The sequence below is a fragment of the Vidua chalybeata genome, chromosome 14 (genome assembly GCF_026979565.1).
Source record: "Vidua chalybeata isolate OUT-0048 chromosome 14, bVidCha1 merged haplotype, whole genome shotgun sequence".
Taxonomy (NCBI): Eukaryota; Metazoa; Chordata; class Aves; order Passeriformes; family Viduidae; genus Vidua; species Vidua chalybeata.
In genome coordinates this window covers 8306048-8326859 of record NC_071543.1, presented here as the reverse complement: position 1 = coordinate 8326859, position 20812 = coordinate 8306048, and the positions used below count along the sequence as shown (strand labels likewise).

Here is a 20812-nt window from a genome sequence, read left to right as displayed (position 1 = left end):
TTTTACTTTACTTCCCCATTATACCAGAAAGAAAGAACAAAAATAGTCCCAAATTAAAAGTGGGACTTTGGTTGAAAGTAAGATCAATTAGGGTGGTTTCCCTTTAAAAAGCTACAGCTGACAAGTCTAATGCAGAAGTCACAAACATTGGATACGACTCCGCAGTTCTCCATTCGAATTCATGAACAAAAACCTCATTTTACACAATTCATATTTATAAACAAGAACAAAAACAATCTACAAGACAACCAGCCCATTAATCCTACTTTGTACATACCAAAATTCTGAGCAAAAAAAAATTTCTGTTTAAGCTCTGACAGACACTTGACTTAAAAGCCTCTAGCCTATGCTCAAGAAATACCTCTTGTACCATAAAAGCAAAACCTTAAAAAAAAAAAAAAGGAAAAAAAGGCAGAAGAGGTCTCTTTTCCTCAGAGCTGTCCAGTCCCACTGGTTCACCCCTCAAGCTAATGTGCACCTCTCCCTCCCTCCTTCTGCCCAGTCACCTGGAAAAATCCTGAACTGCCAAAGTATTTCTAAGCAATACATGTTTTAAGCTAACCACTTGTTAATGTACCAGAGAAGTAAAACCCATGTTAAACAGACAATCAGAAACCAGCTTTGACTTCTCAGAATAGAAAGTTTTTTAAAAAAATAACAAGAGAGGCAGGAAGAAGAAAGGGACATACAGGGATCTCCTATTAGCATTCACACTGCCTCCCAAATAGATATGACATGAAAGACCAAATTCCATCACCAAAGCACAGCTATGAAAAAACGTCAATTCAAATTAATTCAATTGTAGAGAGCCGATGTCTATGAATAAAAATAATTAAAAGGATGTGTGTCTATGTCCGTGCTGGTGGAAATGAAAGTAGCCGGCTGGAGCTGAGCTTTGCTTCCAAAAGCACCACACAGTTTCTGGAGTTACCAGCAGAAAAGTCTTCTCTTCCAACAATGGTTTCCATGGCAATGCAATCAGTCTAGAAAGGAGGGGGGGAAAAAAAAAAGTCAGTGACATTTCAGATGCAAGTTATATTGGAAAAAAAAATGTTTTCTAGGGAGGAGAACACATGGAGCTTATCCACTGCAGGAGTGAGAGCTGCTGACTGCAGAGGGAGGGGACACCCCCCGATGCCAACCCTTCAGAGATCCTGAGGGAAGGAAGAACGATGGAGTCTGAAGCAAGCACTGAAGAGCCACTGCAGCCAGAGTGACACGTGTACATGGGACAGGATCTGGGGCAGCAGCCAGCCCATGCTGCCAGCCCATGCTGGGGACAGCCCAAGGCTCAGAGGTCCCACTGCACTGTCCCCAGTCCCCTGCCGAGGCTGCGCAGTGCAGAGCGCCCAGCGGCGCCGCTCACCAGGTGTGCCGGACCCTGCGGCCAGCGCTCCATCACAGCAGGGCACAGCTGCAACACCAGCACTCCTGCCCTGCCAGCTCCAAGCAAGGAGCAGCAAGTCACGACAGCTGCGTGCCCCGTCCTCAGCTTTTCAGGAAAAAGCTTTATTTAGTTATAATTAGAAACACCTCACAGCACACTCATCCCTTTTTGAAGGAAGTCTCACTGCAAGGCAACACGCAAGTACAAAAGCACACAGCTACAGCCAGCTCCCTTCTTCAGGGGCTTCAAACTGACTGGAAAAGGCAGAAATCCAAGCCTTGCTAAAATGAGGGGCAAAAAATATACTCTTGTAGTGCAGGAAGGTACAAAAGGGAGACGAGGCACAAATGAAAACAGGAGGGAGTCTGCCCTCAAAGCACAGTATCAGCCCTGCAATTAACCATGCACATGCCAAGGTGAGAGCAACTCAGGAGTTTCCTGACATGGAAGACAAAGTGATAAAGGGCATGCAAATGCTTTCTGCAGATGCATGAACACAAATGAGAAACATATAAAAAGGAACTTTCCAGCTCTCTACAAAACCCCTTCTTCTCCCAAGAGGGGCCAACATGAACACTAATTTTCAGTCTGGAGGGCTACTGCAAACCCACCCAGTGAATCACACTCTCCCAACTGAGACAGACTGTCCTCTTCCACCTTTTTTGTCCTCTCAGCCAAGACTGAGGGCACTGTCCTCTGCCAGGCAGGTGTCTGTGCCCACCTTCTCTGCAAGGTTGGAGGCACGTACCTGCAGGATGTTTCCTTGCAGTACAGCGAAGAAGGAAACAGTCGGTTGCTCTCACTGAGAAACAATGAGTGCAAGAGGTTTATGCTTAAGAAAACAACAGATAGAGAAATCTCAGCTACTTTTTCCCTCAAAGCCACACAGTGCCAGCTCTCTCGCTGTTCTGGGAGCTGCCTGAGCTGCAATATGGGAACACTTCATTACAGCACAGCACACAGCACACAGCACAGCAATGGCAGCACAGGCCTCTGGAACAGAGGAAGGGGTTTCAAAGCTTAATCCTGCCCATGCTCTTCTGGTGGGTCACAAGGACATCAGTTACATCTCACTGCTGAACATCTCATAGTTCTTCCTTGCCTCTACTCCAGGGATATGCTAAAGAAAAGATGACCATGAAAAGAACAAGCATTATGTGTAACAATGCAAACCTGTATGTTTACTTACAAACCAATCATCAGGTATGCACACATCAACTCCACCCTGTGCTAAAGAACTTCTGACTTCTGCTCAGCTAAAAGTACTCTCCCTCCGAAAGAAATAAGAAAGCTAAAAAAATAGAAAAAAGACCAAAGCTCAGTTGAGCAGCCCTGCCCCATCCTAGCACTCAGCAAAGGCTGCCCGTGGCTCCAGAGATAGAGGCAAAGGCAATGCAGGGCTGGCAGCACTGTGGGAAGTATGCAGGGGTCCTTCCACTTCAGGAGAAACTCCCTTTTAATCCTACGCAGCCTCACCAAGGTCCAGGTTGCTGTGTTTCATTTTTCAAATATTTCAGTAATTTCAAAAATACAGCAACTTAGTTTTCCTCAATTAAAGGAAGAAACAGCCAAAATACACCCACAACTTGAGAATCTCTATTTGTGTTATTTCACAGACATCATAAGATCACTACAAAAAACTATCGCTTGGTACACACAGAGCATGATGTGGTCAGCAATGGCTTTGTTTTCACAAAAGCCAACTGAAGCTATTATTTCTGAAATAATTTTCCTCTTTAGAAAAATATTGTTTTGTTGTAAGACCAAAGAATGAAAATATGCGCCACAGCTTGCAATGAATCACACCTCAGTGATGCATGCAAGTCAAACATTAAAACAGTTAAAGCTTCTATATTAAACTTATACTCAATAAAAATTAACTTTACCAGCAACCCCCCACCCTTTCCTTGCTGTGGACCTGTAAGCTCACATAAAAGGAACTTCAAAAACTGTCTCTGCTTTTGTCAGGACATTTTTCCTCCACGCCTTACACACAAGACACACCTGAAAGCTGTTTGACAAGTTATTCTAATCTCTCCAAGCACATCCTCAAAACATTTTGAAGAGCAAAGGCCCAGTTGCTTGAATCAGACAATCCCATATGGCAGAACTCAGTATTTACACCTAAAATGTTTTGAAAATTTTCATAAACTAGTGTCAAATTACATTTAAGGTATTTGGACGGGAAGGGGAAGGGCTTAAGAGCAAAAAAACCCAAGTCTGCTTAAGTCCTAAGTTTAATTCTCTGAAGCAGCCTGATGCACTCAGACAGCAGCATGGCAACCAATTCTAAAGCAAGAGCATCAGGTAACTCTGGGCAGAACCCCAACAGCACAGATTAATTTATCAGAAACCAGAAGAAAGCCTGGGACCTCCCTGCAGCACCTCCCCTTCCCAAAACTCTGCATATCCTAAACATAAGCTCATTAATTTCCTGCCTCCATGATTATAAACTACACTTCAACATGTTTCTTCTCCATTTTTAAGGTAAAACAGAATTATGTGAACTGTAAAAAAATGTAAGTGAGTTTCACATAAATATTACCTACAAGCTGATGTTAGTCTCATAAAGCCTTGAGTCTTTCATACATGGAGCTATTGGTTGTCACCACTTCTCTAATCCCCTTATTAAAGCTGGAAACTGCAATACTGCAGTTGGAGCAGTACAGCTGGCTGGTGTCCTGAGTCATCAGCACTTTTTTGGTGTAAAAGTATCAAGCAGATATATACACACACACACACATATATATGTGTATATATGGACACATGTATCATATCTATCACATATATATCTTCTGTCACACAGAAAAGGCTAAGAGCAACTTGTGAAATTGGACCACATACAAGAAAAATATTTCATCTGAAATCTAAGAGGAGACCAAAGTCTTGCAAGATCCCTCCTGCAATGCCCTGCAGTCACCACCATTCCCAAGGGCCCACAGGTCACCCAGCACAAACCTGCAGGCATCACAGAAATCCCCCGTCACCACCAGTGGAGTCTGCAGCCAGGGGTGAGTGAGGTCTGCAGGCCAGCCCAAGGCAGCTGTGCAGTCACAGTCACGAGCCCTGGCACGATTCCCAAACCTCCACATCCCTGGAGCTGGGCTGGGTCACAGCACCCCCTCACTGAGTCTCACAGGTCACTGCTCCCACTGCCCACAGGGGCAAGCAGCACCTCGGGGTCACCTGGGCACCAGGGAGGTTTATCAAGAGAAGCTGTTCATCAGAAGAGGTGTAAAATGGGTTTAATGTGAGAACAAGGCTAGCGTGTGTTGGGCTGCTGACACCTGGATTGCCACCTCTGTGGCCCCTACCAGAAGGATCCTTTTGAAGAGACATGAGAGGTTGCAAAAGGACTTGCACATTAAGCTTCTTGACAGTTCCCCTCCCACATCTGAACTGCTTCCATTTTTTCACTAACCAGTTGGTGAAGGAAACCTAATGAGGCCAAGCAGTGCTTGAAGAAAACAGCAGTGCTTATGTGAAGCTGAATAATCTTATTTCAGTCTCATAATGTAAGATTCCTCAGACATCAATTTCCTATGTTAATAGTACCGATATGAGAATTGCTGATCAACAACAAAAACCAGATTAACACTTCATGCTAGATCCCATATGAATGGATTTAACTCAGCACTGACTAAACAATAAAGGAAGCTGTCAGAAAAAGGGATGAAGAAACTCTTCTGTAAGGTAAACAAATTATGAGATGTGAACTAGCAGAGACAAGAGGTACAATTCTCACAGAGTAACCCAGCAGTCCCCTGAAGTTCTCAAACAAAAATGCCACCAGGTAAAGCTTGGTGGCCAGATCAGACAGAACTTCCACTTGCAGTGTAAACACACAGCTGTTCCTGGACTGTCACAAGCTCTTCTAAGAAAATCTATACAGTCTAAAAGAAAAAAAAAAAAAATTAATCTGATAACTGATCATGACAACAAGCAGCAAAAAAACCTCTCAAGGCAGCCCAGAAATATACTACTCTAAGTAGTTTTCATTGCATTGCACCCTACACTGGGCTTTTCTATCCGAACTTCAGCTCTATTAACAGATTTTGCACAAAATCTTCAGCCTTTATTCTACTACTTCAGACTATTGACAACAATACAAATTTAGCTTCTTATCAATGTTTAATATAGAAAACGAGTCTAGACAGCATCCAAACATTTTCGAAGTTCATCTCACGAAATATATAAGCAAAGTTTGGAAAATTGAAGCAGCCTTCTCTTCATTACACAATTCCATTTCAATTCATCAGTTTAAGATGGGATCAGATTATAGAACTACATGCAGCTGCCTGAATTTTGCTGAGGAACAATCAGAGGAAAATTATCACAAGGCAGAAGAGAAACTAAGGGGCAAATATTTGAAATAGGATGGCTGCACTGCTAAAAGACATTTTATTTAAAATTAAGGAACACACTGAGAAAGCACTCTGCAAGTTTTCTATACAAAAATCACAGTTTTATAAGAATTAGGGGCAGAGACATAAATCAGCTGTACTTCATTAGATGCAAACCCAGTGTGTTCCACTTGAAAATGTATGAGATGAGAATATACCAAATTTACACTTCATTTCCTGCATCTGAATTATCAAGGCCATACAAGTCAGGACACTTTGAAACATACTGAGAGGCTCTAAGAACACAGCAGACATACCCTAATTCTCTCAAAGAAATCCATCCTAAATAATACCTGTTTTTACAGGAAAGGCTTTTACTGACATAATTCTGCAACTGATTCCTAAAAGGATAAAAGCTTTGCTTACAGAAGGTATTAGTTTAAGATAATTAAATTATTAAAATCTCCTTGTCAAAGACTAAGACAGTTTAATGCTTTCTGGAGAACACTGCTGAAGTTCTCTGTTTCCTGAACTTCAGGTTAGGGGGAAATCAGAATTAATCTGATTTACGCAGATCAAAAGCAGCAGAGCAGCCCTAGACTTTTTGTGCATGTGGCCACACAATATTCCTGTTGTTCAGGAAAGCACTAAACCCAGCACAACCTCAGGACACAATGTGGCATCCAAAAGCATTTTGTTCAGCAGCCAGGCCAGGGCAGGAGCACAGCAGTGAGTTCCACATGGAGCCCTCCCCATGGCAGGCAGGCCAGGGAGGGCTCATTTGCCCAAATACATTCTTCACAAATTAGTGAAAATTTTTCTTTTGCTCCAAGTTTTACCAAATACACAGTCACTATCCCATGCCATTGTCCTATTTCTTGGAATTCTTATTTTAATGGCATAACTTTAGACCTTGCTAGAGGCAAGCAGTGTTACTTGAGAAAAGCTGAATTTCTTAATTTGCACCTGGCAGACACCAAGTCTACAAATACAAATCAAAACCTGACCCACTTGCTGCATCCCCCACATGTGGAGTTACGGTGCCTAGGTGACCCAAACGAGGTCCTGACACAGAGACATCCTGATCTGGCAAGGTGTTCAAATACCTGCTGACCACCAAGCACATACCCCATCTACTTTCTTCAGCCAACAACAGAGTAAGGATGCTCAAAATCAGCTAACTAATATATAGTTGATATTATAACTAATATATGTTGAACCTATAATTTTAGTGACTTTCCACAAGCAAAAAAAAAAATTTGGTAAAAAAAAAAAAAAAAAAACAACCCTGTTGCATGACCCACTTTTCACTGGATAAACTATTTAAACACAGCAACTGGTAACAATATCCCAGAATTGTTCATTCAATATGGTTTTGCTACTATTAGTGCTCAGCAATTTCACAAGCTAAAAACCTCTCCCATGCTTTTAGATAATTTCTTCTCACTTAGCAGAAATGCCTTATCTCTTGCAACAGTGGCTTTTTTTCCTGTTCGAATAAACAGCAGGGTTGTTTCTAGGAAGGCCGTACGCGCACTCCCTAATGTCATCTCTTCTGCTGATACTATTCCTAGAATCAGTAAACTTGCCTGCAGTTTTGGCAGAGGTCTAATAGCAACTCAAATTGCACTGGACAGCTTGACAAGAAGTTGTTGGAGGTTTTTTTGAGTTTGTTTGTTTGGAGGTTTTAAACTAAATTTCTATTACAATATAACACAACAACACTAAAAATTAACTCTTCTGCACCTCAAAATACATAGTTCAAAACTTCAGATTTTCATGTTGTAGAAGAATAAAAAAAAAGATTTTGCTTTTGAAAAAGCATTCTCACAGCAAGTGTGTGGGTTATTGCACCTGACCTGAACCACAGAAAATATGGGTAAATTTTAGCCAAAAAAACCAAAGTTGTTTGTTGGCTTCTGAGAATACCACCTGCTGCAATTCCCTCTGATCCCATGACAAAGGTCAGGACCCCTCAGTGCCAATAGGGAGGAATATTTCCTGTCTCTGCTCTTGCTGCAAAGTGGGCATTATGAACTGTTTGGAAACAAATAGGAAAGAAAATAGCCACAGCAAACACGTCTGTACATACAGCCCTGCTTCCTGCATCCAGAAAGGACTTGGAATACTTGGGAAGTTTCAGGAGGGCAGAGAACACTCCTGCAAGGTGTGACACAGCTTCCCAGTGAGGAACAGACTGGTAACAAGAACCCTTCAGCCTGCAGAGAAGTATTGGAACATAACAGGAAATTTTCAAAGCCCAGATTATACCACAGGTCCACACTACGAGTGGTACAACACACTGGACAAGTGTATGGCAGAGGAGGGCACAGCATCTACACAACCCTAAGTGGCCTGGAGAAAAAAGATAAGATTTGTTATCTCTTCCACTCCACAAACAAGGGGCTGCCAAACTAAGCTGGTACAGAGCAGGGTCCAAAATGCACAGAGGTCTGCATGCAGCATGTCCTGATGGATTGCAGGCTGCTGTGGATACAAGGAGTTTACACAGGATCAGAGAGAGATTGGAAAAGTACTTGGATTAAAGAATTCTAAAACAGACTTGAATTACAAAACAGACAAACTACATCAGGCTCAAGAAATCCCCCAAGCTGAAAAAAAAAACCAGAAACAGAGGTTTGGGTGTATGTTTGTGGGAGGTATTATACACACCTGCCCTGCTCTTCCTCTGCTGGGTAGTGTCTGCTTGCAGGCACAGGTCTGGGGCTTGAGTGAGCCAAACTATTCTTAGGAACACAACCAAGAGAAAGGGCAGGGTCACTCATGACTAATGAAACAGCTCCCCACCTTTGAAACCACCTTTCCCAAAACTTCCTTTCTACATGAAGTTTCACCTGTTGTAATTCATCCCTTTCCTCTTCTCAACCACTTTAGACCTCAACACCTGCAAGCATTCAGCACTACCTCTTTATTTCACCTCTAGTGCTATAAGTGACTGTCAAAGGCAGAAAGTTACTACACAGCCAAACACCTACACAGTTACACACCTGTGCAGGCTCAAGTGTGCCTGCATAGAAAATAAATATATCTTTGCAATCAGTCACTCTCTGCTATCACACATATCAGTGGCATGCATCAATTCTTTACATTTCCTAATTATCACATTATTGATTCTCCATTAATATTAGGACACCCCAAACCCTGGCTCACGCAGGAGAGGAAAAGAAAGGTTCAGATTGGACTTCATGTGTGAAGCAACATCATCTCAAACCTCAGGACATACCCAAGAGCCAAGGATTGCACTTTCAGCTTCTAGGAGCAGTTTGGGAGCTCACAAGGACAGAGTTAAACTGACTTTAAACAGGGACAATGTTTAATCAACAGTGCCCAACTCTTTTTTAGTGTCTACCTTGTGGAACATGTCAACATTAATATTTCAATCACTCATACCCTCAACAATGAATCAAGCCTCAACGCTGCCACCACTTCCAGATTTACCCAAAACCACTGCAGCGTCTGTTCAACCTGATCTACAGACACAGACACAACGTCACTTTCTCCTGTGCAAATGACTGTGCTGCACTCCAGCCTCCACAGGCATCATTCCTGCAGCTGACAGCACTGCAGCAGCAATGAGCAGGTCCCACACAGACCTCCCCACCTAGAGATGGGCTCCAAATGATCTGGGCCATTGGTTACACATCCTAAAGGTGACTGTCTTCCAAGCTCCACTGTGCCTTCTCTCCAATGCTAGAAGACTGCCTGAAACTCAGAGATGTCCCCTTAAAAAACCCCAAGAACGAGCCAGTAGTAATGCCAAGGCAGTTCCGCCAGCTTGGCTGCTTCTGGAGCAAAACCTCACCAAAACAGAGGCCCCAGCCCACACAACATTAACTCCTAAGGGATGCTGCACAGGGTGATCCTGTGTTTTGGTATGCATTCCTGCATCACTGCTCACACCAAATCTACCAGCTGCATGTCTGCAGGAAAAATTAACTTACAGAAAGGAAAAAGAAATAAAAACAGAAAAAAAAAAAAAATCACATTCCACATCTAAAAGGGAGACATAAACACTGGGACATGCTAACTCAGAGATACATGTTGACCCACATTCCTCTTACCAAGATTAACATCCTGGCCAGTGTTCTGACATTCACCTCATCCTTTTCAAGTCATTTAAACCATTACAACACTACCTTCCCTTGCTCCCTGCCATGTGCATAGCCTTCCAAGTGCCTACACCAGCTTCCTTTTCTACAACCACTCTCAGCAGCCTTTTATCTCTTCCAGGCTCTTATCTGGACTCTGCCAATGGCAGCAGCCTTGATCTCTATCTTTCTCTCCACCCCAGCACATTAGGTTTCATCCACCTCTTTAGTTTCATCTCTAAATTGTAAGCTCCTCAGGAGAGGGACCAACACATTTACATTTGTGGCACCATACAGGGACCTCCATCCTGTCTACCTGTTCAGGTTCCACAACAAGTAGAGATCCTGTCTGGAGAGATCCTGTCTGGGGCTACATGCTTTCATTAACAGACTGTTGTAATAATGTCTGAATGACCTCAAGATCAAATCTGTTCATTTTTTCAGCTCATTTCTAACTGATTTCCTGTTCACCACAATCTGCAATTTAAAAACATCTCATTCTACAAACACTTAAATACAAATCCCACCCACCCCAAAAAAACATCACACAGTGAAATATAGACAAAAAAGGCCTCCCAAAGCATTTCACACAAAATTTCAAACAAAAACCAAATGTTGTTACGGAACAAATGTACTACTGGAAAAGGAAAGGGCTTACACATTGTTCTAACATTAACTTAAGATTCAAAAGAATTCCATACAGGAAACAGAAAGTGTCTGTCAATAGCTTAAACAGGGGTTTCATACAAATGATGTATCCCACGGCTCACAAGAAAAGCTCTGTTTGGGCTAGTATGCAATCAATACATACTTATCAATGATACAACATCTGCTTCACTGTCACTAAGAACTTCCCAAACTCCTGCCAGCCTAAGAGATCTGGGTAACAAGAAGCACTAGTTCCCAAAAAATAATTCAGGTTCAGGCTATCCAGCAGGAAAAAAAGTTACATGGCTAATTCATTTGGTCAGCAAGAACCTAAACAATAAAGCAAACTGGGTCAGCATGAATACAGGAACAGAATCACACTATTCCCTGTGGAAGGAGAGTATCCCTCAGCAGTGCCTCTATAAATTCAGAAACCAATTTTAATAGTTTTTTTGCAGCCCTTTTGATATTACTTCCTACAATTTTCAGAGGAAAATAAAAACATTTTCATATTCTCAGTCCTTCTGCAAAATTCTGTTCTACTAAAAAGGAAACCTTTCTCTAAATAGGCAGTATATTTATCAGCCTTTCATACCCTAGCAAAAAGGAAGTACTATTCTTATCTATTTATGTCCTAAATAATAATTCAGTTTGGTATTTATAGAAGTTCATAACATGCATATGCTATGCAGTGAATACAACCCCTATTTACCTTTAGTAATAATTCATTAAAGTTTTCAATTTTCTTGAGTCACATTATGTTGTATCTTTACCTTGGAATTACAGCCAAACCTTAACTATAGTAATTTCAGTATAAGCCACTTCTTTCAAAAACCCTCTCTTCCTGGAAGAATAAAAAAGATTAGAACTCACACTTAACTCACAGGCACACAAAATACATGTCTACATACAGGTGCAGTCTCAATGGTTTGCATCCAACCATAGATCTAAATTAACAGAAAAATAATGTCTGGAAATAAGCAACCTCTGGCTCTTAAGATAGAGCTCATGACTTGAAGAGGGCAGAAAATTCTTGCTAAGTCTATTAACACTGTTGCTCCTGGGGTAATGCTACACCTGAAGCAAAATCTCCACAAATCCAAACACTTATATATGTTCAAGATCATTTAGATAAGATACTCAGCAACACCTCTGAAATGCCTTTGATGAGTCAGGCTCATTCACCTTTGTCTTCCCACTGCCCTCAAGTATGTCAGAAATCCCTTCCTGATTACAGCTCTGCCTCTCAAGTAAATCATAACCCATCCCTAAGCCTGAGTGACCTTCACAGAGTTGCAGGGCTTGATTAAAACTGGAACACACTTCTCCATTTTTCCCTTGTCACTGCCTAAACCTGCAAGACAACAGTACAACCTGCTCACAGGATTGTTGAGAATATTTAGAACCTGAACTGAAAAAAGTTAAAGAGCAAATTTTCAGGGTGGTCCATCAAACAGTTCTCCAGCCAAGTCATTACACACCATTTAAGGTTGTGTCATAAGACAACAGGCCATTTTTAAGGGAAAACAGCAGTAATAGTACAACTCCAGAGAGTTTGACTCTCTCACACCTGCCTTCCAGTTTTATCACTCCATTTTCCTTTGAGCTGAAGAATGCCACATTTGATCACAACACTACCTAAAATAGAACTCTGGAGTTTGCTTCCTTCTTCAGCTCAGAAAAACAAACTTGTTAGGGCAATCAACAGAATTCAGCGTGGTTTTGGGAGCACCACAGATCCACAAACAGAGCGCACACACACCAAGGTACAACACAGTACTGTAAACTCTTTTTAGTACCACCCAAAACCTCAAGGTATAAATCCTCCCCCGAGCAATCAAAATGACGAAAATGTATTAAAGATCCTTTCATAAAAAAAAAGACCATACGCAGAGAAAAGCAAACCCAAACTCTACCTACTGCTAACATACCACTGGACATACAAAAACCCCAAAGAAATACCTAGTGACAAACCAGCCCAGTAATCACATGCTGGAATACAGCCTCTGGAAAGACCAAACAGGCGCTGCCCACCCTCTGCAACTCCAACCTGCTGCCCCAGCCACAGGGGAGCCAAGGGGCCCTCAGACATCAAGGGAGGACGGGAAAATGTGAACTTGTAGAGGGAAGAGTAGAAGAGTAATAATGCATTTTAAAAAGATTTCAACTAAAGACTTTAAAATAAAAAACAAACTCAAAAACATCCACAAAAAGCACTCTGAACCCATGCCGGATTACTCCAGACCTCCCTGCATCCTGCAGCCAATGCTTTCACCTCCTAGACAGCTACAAGCAAAAGGTTTTAGACTTCCAAAAAGACAAATGTCACCATCATCTGCAACTATGGATTTGAAGTCTGGAAAGCTGATTTCCAGAAGTATTTCAACACTGACTCCAAGCAAGCATTCTCTTTCAATGGCAGGGGAACATTCTTGCCTCAGACTTTCTCACCAAAGTACAAGTAAAACTGAACTGATTCTTGGTCAAATATGTCATAATTAACTCACCTCAAGAAGAAATTACCAGGATATTTTTAAGCATAGCTGCAAGTTACCCAATATTATTAAAGTGGCATCTGTTACAGCAAGATTAAAATGGTTTGAGTTGTTTGGGTTTTTTAAGAATTATTATCCCAGCACTACTTCAAAGATGTAGGATACACAGCAGCACTTGGATGTGCTGCAGTAGAGTTCTTCAACTTATTTTTAAATGGGCCCTGCCTTAAGTATTCTGCCAATACAGAAGAGCCTCAGTTTGAGACAAACTTTAAAACCACTACTTAGAAACCCAAAAGGAGTGGTTATTTGCTTCATATCCCATAAACTGTAATTTACTATATTAGTAATAGGTAAAAATTTCAGCTTCTGAATTTCTTGAAGTGTATATTGTTCCTTATATTCTTCAAGATTTTGCATTTGAAATATGCAAGTTACCAGAAAGGATTTGGACAATTTGAAACATAAGTTTTGCTTTACAGCTGTTGTTGCTTTCCTTCCTCTCAGCTTCCCAAAGTGTACACAGCACTCTCACTCAGTCTGGCACAGGAGAGATTTAAAAGGTGAGGAACAATTATATTATAATCCTGCACTTTAGAGAACATCTTAAATAATAACATAGTGCAAGAATATCAGATATGTATCACAGAGTAGCACATAAGACTGAAGAGTGGCTGTCAAATAGCCAAGTTGCTATTAAGCTGAACATTACATTTACACTAAACAGCTGTTTTTTGAGTCCAGGGTATCTTTGCAGCTATAATATTTCTAATTACGACTGAAGAAACTTGCATTATACAGGACTCATTATGCATTTTATTGCTGCCCATTCTCATTATCCTGCTTAGTTTCTACAAAGTCCAATAACAAGGTATACATTAGCTAAGCCCTGTTTGAAGTAGCTTTAGTGTTCTGTACTCCTAGCACAAAATGTCATGACTCAGATTCATGTAATCAAAACTGCAAACCACTTGCTTCAATATTGTGTAACAATTTCATGATGAAATTGTTTTGCAAATGACCTCCTTAAACTGCAAGCGCTGAGAATCAGTATCTTATGTTCTTATTATCATTATCAACATAGTATCTGAGCTCAGCTTTACCTAAAACCCCCCCAAAAAGTTTAATAACAAGTCAGGCCTAGTTACCATTCCACGTTTGTGCTCTCCCCTTCCTCCGTACATGTAATGAATGGTGAAGGGGAAAACAAAAAGTTTGATTCACATCAGTGAACCTGAACCAGAAGTAGTTTGGGAATTACAATGAGGGAGCAGTGATGCATTGGAAATCACTCCACCACCCTCGGCAGTTTGGAGAACACAGCTGAGTCATGGAACACAATATGCCATTTAAGCAAACAAAAACAAAAAGCAAACAATCCAAAGCTGGGAAGTGTTTTCCTTCCAATAAAACTGTGGTTCAGGGAGAAGAGATGAAGTTCTCTACCTGACAGAATTTAATACAGATGGGATAGCTCCTTTCTAGGAAGTTAAGGGTAAATACATCTGCTAAATATTTTCCTTAAAAATGGATTTAGCCACAGAGCACTTTTTCAGGCAGAGAGACTGAAAAAGTGAGATGCAGTAAGAAAGACAGCATGTAGTTCTGCTAAGTCTCCAAAAGTATTAAAAATATAAATTACCTAAAGGCACACTACACCTCCTCATGAGACAAGAGGCTTAAGACTGAAACTTTATTTTCACTACTTATTGGAATGTGAAAATGTTTTTCTGGATTACAGAAAACTTTTAAAATATTAAAATAAAAGCTTTATTACCATAGAAACCAATAAGCTGTTTAAAGAATACAGACTTCTGAAATTGTGCTTGCTATAGCTCAGAGACATGATTTCATATGTGAAAGTAAACAGCTATCCTTAAAATGAAGAATTTTATGGCATTGCTGAGAAACAAACATACATCACCAATTTACAGCACTATATTAAAGTCTGGCAAGCTGCTTTCAGCCTGGACTATCCCAAAATCTGTTCACCCCTTCATGAGCCCCTACAAGTGATAAGTGTCCACACCCCACCCACCCTCCTACTATATACCAGAAATATTTTACACTGCCTTCATAAAAAACTGTTAGGCCTTGTGTAATTTTATGTTTCTTATTAGGATTATAAAGATGCTTGATTTCCTGGCAAAGCCCACGTTTTTTGCACAGAGCTGTTTTTGCCTCCTTTTAATGCGTTTCATTTCCAGAAAACTTCCATTCCCAACAAAAGCCAGCAGCTGTTATGACTCTCGCTCCTCTGCAACTTGTAATAGAGAAGGGAAAAACCCCAAGCACGGGGCTGTAAATACTTTGCTGCAGCAACAATAAGCAAAATGCTTATAATAAATACAATTTCTAAACAGTATCTCTTGTAAAATATTTTTCAATGTAATATTTACAATATAACTGAAAAGAAAACATCTTTGGGTTTTTTTCATCCTAATTATGTAAAAAAATATTACTTTATAACACAGATTTTAGTCATATAAGGGGAATAAGATCAAGTTAAAAATTCTGCTGGTTTTGGAGGTGCTTAAAAAAACATGAAAAAACAAACACAAATCAGCTGCAGTAATCAGTGTGCCTCCAACTGCAGACTTAGCAGACAAATCTTTGAAGTGCTGAAAGACTAACTTTGGAAGCAAGCACTTCTTGGACTGGCAACTTTCAACGTCTTCTAAATTTGATTCCAACCAACAAAACAAAGCAGAGGAAAAAAAACCACTAAGGCAAACCACACATTTCTGAGCAGCCCCAAGCAGTGCTGCCAGACTCTGAATGGCATGAGAGCTGAGTCAGGCTTATATTTTCCACTAGTAAAAGCTGTACAATTTTAAGGTCATGCAATACCGTCTACCTTTAGAAACTTAGTTTTAAAGCAAAACTAGAAAAAAAAAATCCTTCCAGTGTTCAAGACTGTAATTAAAAATATGAAAGTCAGCAGCAGCCTGCCCCTTTACTGCTTTATCTGTAGACAGAGTAAACAAGTATCAATGTCCAACCACGATTAAATATTTCCTCCTAGTATCCAACAATTACTGCCTATACGTACATTTGCAAAGAGAGGAAAACAATTTCCAACAAAAATGGTTTTCTACAAGGGGAGTGAATTACTGTAAGGACTTCAGTGGGTCACTGGCACCAAAGCAATGATTATTCTTCCAGAGTTCCAGCACAGCACTCACACACACCACGGCTCAGCCGGGGGACATGCACTGACACCACTAATTACTGGCTTTGCTCCCACCATGAGAGTTTATCAAATGAACAGGAGTGTCCCTCCCCTTTCCCATACTCTTTCTCCCCACCTGCAACACCTTTATTTTTATGCACACTTCAAACTGCACTACCTTTCCGCTGGGTCAGACCACTGACAACTTGAAAGGCAGCAGCCTCCCCCACCAAGTTTCAGACCTGGAAGACGCTGCTCAGAGCCTGCTCCTCCTCAACCGCAGGTATTCCTCACCTGCTACACAAAAGGCAGATCCCAGGGAAAGGCTGCAGCTCAGCTGAGCCCTAGGTGGTGAATGTGAAGCTGCCTGAGCCCCCCTCCACACTGGTCAGCCAAGTCCTCAGGCTTCTCCAGAGGACATAAAGATGCTGTGGAGACCAAAGCTCAAAAGCAGCCACCAAACCTTCAAGGGAAAAAAAACCTGAGTTCTGTTTACATAAGATTCAGCTATATAAATCTGAGCAGATTTGCACATTAAAAAACGCTATAAGATGTATTTCAACTACATTAAGAAGAAACACAAAATATATTTAAGCCTCAAATTTTGAGGTCTAAACCAAATTTAGCCATTTTGAGCTTTTAAATAACAAAAATTTCAGTTCAGGAAAAAAAAATGAAGAGTCATCAGAAAGGAAAAATAGCAAAACAGAAGCAAAGAGCTACCATAACCTCAGGACAAGAATTCACAACATGAAATACCACTAATGCTTATGCTAGCAAAATTAATTAAAAAAAAAAAAAAAAAAGGCAGACAACAGTTTGATAACACCTCTGACTGCCTAGAAGAGGCACATAAATCCTTTAGGCCAAGGACCACATCCCCTTTCACTGCTGTTCAGCGGTTCAGTTTGCTGCACTACAACAAAACTGGTTGTACTAGAATAACACAGGAGATTATAAAAAGCATTTACCCCACTCTGAAGACAGCACTAAGCAGACAATCTAATTCCTATGGTTAAGCAAGCATGAAAGGGAAGTGCTTTTAAAGTTACAAACCTTTTCTCGCGTTACACTTCAGCCCATCTGATCTGCTGAAATCTATGCTTACATAAGCTCCACTGTCCAAACCTGAAGTACCATTTTGGAGATGGCAAGCTGGCGCTGTAGTACTCGCCTCACAGCTTAGAGGGTCATCACGTAAATTCAGAGCAATGTAGTTTAAGCCATTCTGAAATCCAGTTGAGGTATCCCTGGACATTTTGTTTTCCTGACCATCAGAAATGTTTTCATCGGGTTTTAACCAAACATTGTCGAATGAGGCAGAGCTGTGTCTTTTGCTACTGTCAGTAAAGAAAGACGATGAGGTCGTCACAGTCCCAGCAGAAGAGAACGTTTCAGAACTGTGTCTCCTCCTGCCTTGAGGGTCAGCTCGAATCACTTTCGGTCCTATAGGAGGGTCAGAGCTAGGGACAGAGAAGTTACTGCTACCTGCATATCGATCAACAATGCAGAGTCTATTAACGATGGAAGAAGGACTATCCATCTTTACAGCACTGTCAGATTCAGTGGCAAATGGCCTTGGTGGTGTTGCTGCCATGTTGAATGTCATCTCAGTATAGTCATCAGTCCTGTTACTTGCCGTGCTAACACATGCAGCACCAAATGAAAGCCTGGCATAGTCAGGGTTTTGTTGGTTTCTAGGAATACTGGAACTTGCATAAATTGAAATATCTGTTAGAGAGTTCGACAGTTCCTTCGCTGCTTTCGGTGACTGCACATCCAAGTCAACACTCATGTAATCAGAGAGTGGTGACTGTCTGTGGTCACTACTTGAGCCTAGAGATGATGGAGATCCTTCTGCAGATAAGGAATATGGTGTGTTACTCGCCTTTTCATTAAAATCAATATTTATGTATTCACCAGGACTCGCTGGCTCAGGTGGAACTGTACGATCATACATTCTGGGGATGGTATTACTCCCTCTTGTACCTAGGGGCAGTCGTGTGGGCCTGGTAGCCCTGTTCTGCACAAGTCCTTCATCCGAACCTTTCAACGTCGGCAATTTAGAGATGCCATTAGCCAGAGTCTCACTGCTGACTCCCTTTACATTTTCTGGTGCACCATAGAAGAGTTTTCCAGGTGAAGACATTGGAACATATTCACTGTGGTCACCATTTTGTCCTGATAATGCCTTAAAGCTTCGGGGCAAAGAAAAATATGAACTAAAACCTTTGGAAACAGAAGTGGTATGAATATAATTTGAATCACTGGGGTGTTTTGGAACTGAATTGCCAGGTGACATATCCATATACTCGTTGTTTACGATCTTCTCATTACTTCCTTTAGAAGCAAATCCAGTTAAAGGACTCCATACAGGTGAAGAGCTGCCCTTTGGAAACATCATCATATAGCCTCGGGAGTCAACTTGAGATGGTGACCATGAATTGTTAATCTGTTTTGGAACAGACATGCTTTTAGGAGTCATTGGCAAATAATCGCTGGTGCTGGATAGAGAAGATGCAACTCCTGGCATCATTGGCATGTACCCATCATCCCTGGCTTTACTCCTGCTTTGGTTACACATGGAATCAAGGTTAGTGTCACTGTACTCCAACTCATGGTTATCTTTCAATTTTGGTGTTTCAGAGTAAAGTACTCGTCCATGATTTCCTGCAGAATCTTCATCCAACAAAGCTGTAGTTTGTGTTGTCTTCTGCTGCACTGCCACAGAAGTTGGCTTTGTTAGAGAGTAAGCTCTTTTCCTGAAGCATTTTTCAGCTTCCATATAATCATCTCTTGAGCCATCATCTCCCTGTTGCTTATTCATGGACATGTACTCACTCAGACAGTTCTCCTCTCTGATAGGTGGTGTGTTTCCCAGGGAATCTGGTGTATTACTCCTCACCCTAAAGTACCTGAAATCTCCAGGGCTGGAGCCATACTCATCAGAAGAGATGAATCCCCCATCACTTGGGGAACCACAAACAGATGAGCTAGAAGGCCTGGTCAGCATGTCCGAAGCAGAACCATGGCCACTGCTGGAAGAAACACTGATGGGACTTGTGGTGGAGGGAAAATGAGAAACAGGCAGCGAAGCAGACCTCGTGTGATAAGATGAGCTGAAAGCAGCTCTCACGTACCTTCCACTCCCTTCTTGCCGGCCCAAATTCATCCTTGCAGTATTCAGGTGGATCAGACTCCCAGTCACTGACCTAAAAGGTCTAGTCATGGTTCCTTCTCCTTCACTGGATGTTCTGAAGCGATAGGAGTTGTTGCTTTTGGTGGTAGGAGGAGTGCCTCCAGCAACGCTCTCAGTTCTAGATCTTCTCTGCAAGCCTGTCTGGCTGGGGGGTAGGTTGCCCAAGTGCCTTCTGGTGGTGATGAAGGATATGGGATTGGTACCGCTGCCACCACCAGAAGACTGGCTCTTGCTTCGGGGCCTGAACTCTGCAAAGGCCTTTAGAGCTTTCATGGTATCCAGAAAAGTCTCGTGCATATTCTGGGCAACAACCGAATCATCCACTTGCATCCAGAGCTCTCCAGGACCAATAGAGGCAGATCTGCCCACTTCAATGAAGAAGAAGTTCTCTGAGTGTCCACAGCGGCGAATGTTCATAAGCTGCAAGTGAACAGACGGCACCTCCGAGTTCAGCTTGACAAGGTGGATGGCCTTGCTGGAGAGGCACAACCTGTACACTCCAGTGAGGTTTTTCGTTTGTCCCAAGCCTTTGGGCTTCACGTTGACCTGCCACACCTCCTTGAACACGGTGCCAGGCCTGAGGGCGGCCCCATAGTGCTCATCATCCTCGTCCACCTGCTGATCGGCATGGTCCTCCTGCTCCAGGAAGCCCCTCTTGCTCTGATTCATGAGCTCGCTGATGGCCTGGTACCAGGCCTCCTGCTCGGCATCGTTCTCGGCCAGCATGGCGAAGTACTCGTCCTTGGTGTACAGGGCGATGATGTGCTTGTGCTTAGCGTCGGCCCGGCGGCTCACGGTGAAGCACTGGTACAAGGGGATGACCCTCTTGGGCGGCGGGCAGCACAGCGCGGCCGCCCCGCCAGCCCCCGCCGCCCGCAGGCTGCTCTTGAACTTCTTCTCGCTGTCATAGTACTCCAGCCGGGCGGGGGCCAGGTGGCTCTCGGCCCGGAGGACGAAGTAACGCTTGTGCCCGTGCTTCTGCTTCCGCAGGTACCCGCATTTCCTCACGTCCTCGCCGGCGCCGCGGCCCGCCGGGGGGGGCTGCCCGCCGCGGCCCGCCGAGGGAACGGCCCGGCCCGGCGCGGGGGCGGCCTCGGGCGCCGTGCACAGCGAGGCGCTGGGCGAGCGCCGCAGCAGCAGCAGCAGGTGGTGCGGCTGAGGGGACGGGCAGCGCCCGCCCTCGCCCGCCGCCGGCTCCCCCTCGCCCGCCGCCGCGCCGAGCACGCCGGGCTCCTGCTGGGGCGCGGCTCCGCCTCCCGTGTGCCGGGCGCCCGGCTCCTCCTCGCTGCCGCCGCCGCCGCCGCCGCCGCCCGAGCCATTCATCCCGCTCGCCATCTTAGGGGCCACGCAGGGTCCGGTGCCGCCGGGGACGGGGCACAGGGCGGGCAGCGGGAATCCGCGCTCACCGGAGAAGCGCCCCGTGCATGGGAAGCGGGCGGTGCCTCCTGTGCCCCCAGCC

The 20812-nt window shown here is 43.0% G+C and overlaps 1 protein-coding gene across 2 annotated transcripts; it reads right to left on the bottom strand.

Moving 5' to 3' along the window:
• Window positions 1-896: 896 nt before the first annotated feature.
• Window positions 897-20807, bottom strand: IRS4 (insulin receptor substrate 4). Of its 2 annotated transcripts, XM_053956165.1 has the most exons (3): window positions 17211-20807; window positions 16449-16617; window positions 945-983 (listed from the first exon to the last, which is right to left on the bottom strand). In XM_053956165.1, the coding sequence occupies exons 1-2, from the start codon at window positions 20686-20688 to the stop codon at window positions 16499-16501; spliced, it is 3597 nt and encodes a 1198-aa protein (XP_053812140.1). In that variant the 5' UTR covers window positions 20689-20807; the 3' UTR covers window positions 945-983; window positions 16449-16498. The 2 variants fall into 2 exon arrangements, with proteins under 2 accessions (XP_053812139.1, XP_053812140.1); XM_053956164.1 differs by lacking the exon at window positions 16449-16617 and having other exon boundaries at window positions 897-983; window positions 17211-20764.
• Window positions 20808-20812: the final 5 nt, after the last annotated feature.